At 58.5% G+C, this 6,000-nt stretch overlaps 1 protein-coding gene across 1 annotated transcript in view; it reads left to right on the top strand.

Moving 5' to 3' along the window:
• Window positions 1-460: 460 nt before the first annotated feature.
• Window positions 461-6,000, top strand: part of NUMA1 (nuclear mitotic apparatus protein 1) — a 29,894-nt gene continuing 24,354 nt past the window's right edge. Inside the window, 2 exon segments of the mRNA XM_029047146.2 lie at window positions 461-746; window positions 2,790-2,874. Of these exon segments, the coding sequence (XP_028902979.1) occupies window positions 2,833-2,874 (42 nt within the window). The 5' untranslated portion in view covers window positions 461-746; window positions 2,790-2,832.

Raw genomic sequence — 6,000 nt, 5'->3', positions numbered from 1 at the left:
CTTCGTCCCCCTGCCCGGCGGGGACCGATGTTGAGGGACGGTTGAGGAAAGTAATCCCGGCTTTGGGGTGCTCCCCCTCCTCCCCATCCCCTCGGGGTCCCTGGGCCTCCCCTCCGGTGGGGCTAAGGGCTTCAGACCAAAAGGCGGGGCGCGGGAGTGACCGTGCGCACAGTCCACGCTGTGTGACCGTCCTCTGTGTGTCTGTGTCTCTGTGCGTGGGGACGGGTGGGGGCGGCCGGTCTGCTTCCTCCTGCAGGACCAAGTCCAAAGGGCCCCTTGCACTGGGGCCCGGGGGAAGGGCTCTCCCCCCCACACCGCGCCTCTGCAAGCTGTTGGCCTCCGGCCCTCCGCCCCCTCCTCCCCCTGCCCGCCCCGTCCCCTCGGGGGAGGAGGCAAGCGCGGCTTCCTGTTCCCTTGGCTCCTTGCCCGTCCCTTGCCCGCTCGCCCGGCCTGTCCCGTCCGCCGCCCCCCTCCTCGCACAGGCTCGGCGGGCCCTGGGCCTGGATGGGGGTCTGCGGGGAAGCTGAGCGGAGGTCAGGGCTAGAGTGTGCGTGCGTGTGTTTTTGCCGGGGGAGGGGATGTAGTATCTGGCTTGGGGGGCCCGGGGTCTGACCAGGGCAGGGATCCTGGCAAGAAGGTGAGGCCGTCCAGTCACTGTGGGGGACATCTTTCAGGATCGTCAACCCGTCTTGGGACAAGGCCTTCTGCAGGAAGTCGGAGAGTCCCCGAGAAGGCAGGGCAGCTGGGTGAGGAACTGTGGGGATATTTACCTGGTCATTACCAGCTCGTTTCCGGTCGGTCAAGATGCTTCTAGGATCGCGCCCGCCAGCCTTTTGAGGGTGTGAGACTATCATTTGGGCTGGCGTAGAAGGAGAAGGGGGGGCTCCTCCTCCCCTTCCCTTGGCGGTGATGGGCCAGAGGAAGATGATGCCCGGGTCCCCCAGCCTGGCCCCAGCTGGTCTCAGTAGGTGGACAGTAGGTGGTCAGGAGAGGGTGAACCTGCTGGCTGCCAGTTCTGCCCACTTTCACGGAGAGATCAGGGTGCCCTCTTGGAGTATTTTTCTCAGGGTCCATTCTCCGCCCCCCCCCCCCCCCCCCCACCAAAAGCCTGACAGTGGGTGGGAGCCCCTCAGGCTGGGGGCAGCTAAGCTCCCTGGGCAGGACTGAGCCTTGGGCGCAGCGAGAGGGAACGTGAGCTGGCCGTGGTGGCCTGGCCCCCGGGACCTCTGGGAGAAACTGCAGGCTCCCTCGGGGGGCCAGGATTTGGGGGCACAGTGTGTGAGCGAGAAGGGAGGGGACGGGCCGTGGACCGTCGTCGGAGCGGCCTGCCGTGAAACGTCGGTTCGCTGTTCCAGCAGCCGGCGGGCTGGCTGGCTGGCTGGCTGGGAAGTGTTTTTCCATTCTCATCGTCCCGGTCCGTCGTGTCTCCTGGGTGTGGCCTGCCTCCTTTCAGTGGGGGCGGGGGATGGGGGGAGCGGGCTGGCTGGGATCCCTGGGCCCCGGCCAACACCCGCTTAAAGCCACAGTGCCTGTGCTGAGGTTGGGCCGGGCCGATGCTGCCCTTCGGGGCCTTTTTCTCGGCCCGGGGAGGCCGACGGCCTGACCTCTCCTGAAAGACAGTCCCATCCTCCTCGTCTGGGTCAGGGCCCACCTACGGCCTTCGATCTGGCCCGAGATCACTCCCCCGCCATGGGTCGCGGGTGGGATGGCTCTTTCTCCTTTGTTCCCCGTAGAGCCAGGCGGAGTCCCTGAGGGAGTGGGACAGAAAGTCGGTCTCCTCCGCTAGGTAACTCCAGGATCTCGGGCACTTGCACGGCCAGGCCGGGGCCAGAGTTCGGGGGCAGGGGAGGAGCCTCCTGGGGCCTCTCTCGGTGGCCTCTGCTCCCGAGTCCCCGGGGGAGGCTTGGGGCCAAGCGGCTTCCGCTCTGGCTGTCGACTCTCCTGGCGGCGGGGCCTAGCCGGGATTGATCCGCACCCATACGTGCGCGTGCACACGCGTACGCCCTCCGCCCATACGGTAAGGGCCCGGTTGGGCAGGAGCTTGCCGAGGACTGGCGCTCACTGGTAACTGGCTCCGGCGGCTCTTGTGGAAGAGGGAGTGTCGAGTCTCAGCCCAACTTGGCTCTGCTCTCCCCTCCCTCGGTGGGGACCGGGGGGCGCCTGGGCTCGGTGTCCCATGCCCACCCCGGGGAGGACCCGCGGGGATCCCGGCTAGGCCCCGAGAAGGAGCCGCCCCTAGCCAGGTGCAGTAATGTCCCCTCCCCCGGTGTGCAGTTGATGGGGAGTGGGAGGGCCCGGTCAATCAGGGGGATTTGTTGAATGTTGACTATGTGCACAGCCCTGGGCCGAGTGCTGGGAGTGAGCAAAAGAGGAAAATAAACATGATCGATCGCTGTTCTCAAAGACCTTAGAGTCGTGGGGGTGCGGGGCAGACAGACAAGCCCCTGCCCCCTGAAGGGGTAGAGGCTCTCTGGAGACTCTGGGCAACGAAGCCGGTCTCCAGTCTCCTGTTCGCTCCAGTCATCGATCAGTCAATCCATGGTATTTATTGAGTACTTATTGTTTGCAGACAACCGTACTGAGCACTTGGGAGCCTACGATATAACAGAGTTGATAAACATTTTCCCCGATTGGTGTTTGTGACTGGCTTCAGACCTTCTACTGTAAACCCTCCTCCCTTCCTCCCTCCGGCCCTCGCCTCTCCTTCCCTTCTTCCCCCCCAGCTCGTCTCCAGCAGACCGGGAGGGCCGTCCAGGCTGAACCCCCTTAACATCTCTGTTCTCTCCCAGGCTCCAGGGCTGAGGGCCTCCCAGGGCAGCGGGTGCCACCAAGATGTCACTCCACACCACGCGGGTGACTGCGCTCCTCTCTTGGGTGAGTGTCCTGGCCTGGCTCCCCTCTGCTTGCACCTCCTCCCCCCTCGCCTTGGCAGCCCCCTTTCTCCAGGCTCCTGCTGGATCAATCAATTCAATCGTATTTATTGAGTGCAGAGCACTGTACTAAGGACTTGGGAGGGAACGATATAGCAATATAGCAGACACATTCCCCGCCCACAGGGAGTTTACAGTCAGCCTCATTACTCTGCCCGTGTTCTGGGCATGACGGGGCTCTGTCTGTCTTCCCGCCTCTTGAGAGGCCGTGCGGTCTGGTGGCAAGAGCGGGGGTCTGGGAGTCCGGAGGCCTGGGGTCTAGGCCCAGTGGGACAGCCACTGGCCTCCTGGGGGCCCTCGGGCAAGGCACTCGACCCCCCTGGGCCTTGATTCTCTAATCTGTAAAATGGGGATTTGAATTACCCTCCCTCCCGTTAAGACTGCGAGCCCTCTGGGGTGGGAGCCCTTTGCCAAGGACGGGGTGGGGGGAGGGCAGATGGGGAGCTATCCCAGTTCGTAGCACACAGTAAGCGCTTCATAATTGGCACTGTTGATAATTGCCTGCTTGGCTGGAAGGCCCTCGAGAGCTTGGCTTAACCCTAATTAATCTGGCTCCGACTTCCGAACCAGGCCGGGCAGCTGCATTTCCAGAAAAGGCGGTGGCTGGAAATGCGTCGCTGGGCGGATCCTCAGGCCTTCCCGCAGAAGTGTCTGTCCGTGTTCCCTGGTCGGTCCACAGACAACTGGCGGGAAAAAAGAACACCTTGCATTTGTAGAGCCTTCCGATCTTCCCATGTGCTCTTGCAACACTTCTCCCTTCCTACCTTACCTCGCTACTCTCCTGCCGCAGCCCAGCATGCTCACATCGCTCCTCTGATGCCAGTCGATTCACTTGTACTCCATCTCGTCACTTACCCCTCGCCCACGATCTGCCTCTGGCCTGCTGCAGCTCCCTCCCCCTTCACATCCAACAGATGATCACTCCCCACCTTCAAAGCCGTATTAAAACCACATCTCCTCCAAGAGACCTTCCTCAACTAAACTGTCGTTTCCCCTAATCCCCCTCCTTCCGGCATCACTCCTGCCCTTGGATTTTTACCCTTTATTCACCCCACCCTCAGCCCATAGCCTAATTTATTTTCATGCCAGTCTCCGTCTCTGGACTGTAAGCTCATTGTGGGCAGAGAGTGTGTCTGCCAGCTGTTAGATTGTTCTCTCCCAAGCGCTTAGTATAGCGTTCTGCGCACAGTAAGCACTCAAATGTAATTATCTTATCTTCCTGTGAGGCCCGGAAAGGCAGCCCTTACGGAAACAGGCACAGAGAAGTATTGTGACTCAGCTGATAACTGTACACACCGAATGGGTGACTCTGTACCCGCCTTCTTGTTACCTCTCTGCCCTCTTGGGCCACATCCCAGCTCATCCTCCTCCCAAGGAAACCCCCCTCATCCCTAACTCTTCTGCACCCTCTCGCTCCTCTGCCTCCAACTTCACCAAACTATTTCCCTCCCCTTCAGAGCCCTTCTCAAAAGCCACTGCCTTCAAGAGATGTTTTGTTGTTGTTGTTTGTTTTTAATTGTATTTCTTAAAGTGCTAACTGTGTGTCGAGCACTGTTCTGAGTGCTGGAGTAGATGCAAGCTAATCCGGTCCCACATGGGGCTCACAGTCTAAGTAGGAAGAAGCAACAGGTATTGCATCCCCATTTTACAGTTGAGGAAACTGAGGCACAGTTTAGCGACATAAATAATTCATTTAAGTGTATTTATTGAGCGCTTACTGTGTGCAGAGCACTGTACTAAGCACTTGGAAAGTACAATTCGGCAATAACTGTGGTTTTTGTTAGGCACTTACTCTGCACCAGACACCAAGATCATCAGGTCCCATAGGGGGATCCCAGTCTAAGTAGGAGGGAGAATAGGTGTTGAATCCTCATTTTGCAGATGAGGGAGCTGAGACCCAGAGGAAGTGAAGTGACTTGCCCAAGGTCACACAGCCAGCAGGTGGTGAAGCCCGGATAAGAACCCAGGTGCTCTGACTCCCAGGCCTGTGCTTTTTCCACTTAGGCTACGCTGCTTCCTAGTTCCCTGACTAATTCCTCCCTCATCCCTCCCCAAAACATACTTATCCGTTTGTCACAGACTTATTTATTCTTGTATATTTTTCGTATGTTTATTATGTCCCCTCTCTCACGTTTTCCTCTGGCATATCTGCGGTAAAAGTGTCTCAAGGGCAGAGGTCACTCGGAGCTTTTGCGTGTTTCCCCAAGCGTCTAGGTACAGTGTTCCGTATATTCCCTTTTATGTACTTCCTGTTGTTAACCATGGGCATAGAATAGTTCTAAGGTTGGGGGAATTCCACAGAAATCCATCCAGGCCCAGCCCCCGGCCCCCAGGGGGCTGCCAAAGGAGAAGCAGCGTGGTCTGTTGGAAATAATAATAACGATAATAATGTTGGTATTTGTTAAGCACTTACTATCTGCCAAGCACTGTTCTAAGTGCTGGGGTAGATACGAGGCCATCGGGTTGTCCCACGTAGGGCTCACGGTCTTCATCCCCATGTTCCAGATGAGGTAACTGAGGCACAGAGAAGTGAAGTGACCTGCCCAAGGTCACACAGCTGACAAGCGGCAGAGCCGGGATTAGAACCCATGACCTCTGACGCCCAAGCCCGGGCTCTTTCCACTAAGCCACGCTGCTGGGATTCAGAGGACTTGAGTTATAATTCCGGCACCGCCACTTGTCCGTTGCGAGACCTTGAGCAAATCGCTTCGCTTCTCTGAGCCTCAAGTGCCTCATCTGTAAAATGGACATTAAGATTCTGAGCCCCATGTGGGACATGGACTGTGTCCACCTGGACGATCTTGTATGTACTCCAGTGGGTAGTACAGTGCCTGGCACGTAGTACCTAACAAATGCTGTGGAAAAAAAGGGGAGGGGAGGCTCACAGTGGAAGCGGACAGACCCCCCACTTGGGACTTCACTACTGCAGTGATAAATTGCTCCAACTGTTCCTTCCAAGCGCTTAGTACGGTGCTCTGCACACAGTAAGCGCTCAGTAATATGATTGAATGAATGCCCTGCCCTCCCCCTCCCCCTGGGTTGTTAGGGCAGCTCCCCCGTCCTGCCCATC

The sequence above is a fragment of the Ornithorhynchus anatinus genome, chromosome 2 (genome assembly GCF_004115215.2).
Source record: "Ornithorhynchus anatinus isolate Pmale09 chromosome 2, mOrnAna1.pri.v4, whole genome shotgun sequence".
Classification (NCBI taxonomy): domain Eukaryota; kingdom Metazoa; phylum Chordata; class Mammalia; order Monotremata; family Ornithorhynchidae; genus Ornithorhynchus; species Ornithorhynchus anatinus.
This window is presented reverse-complemented; position numbering and strand designations above follow the sequence as displayed.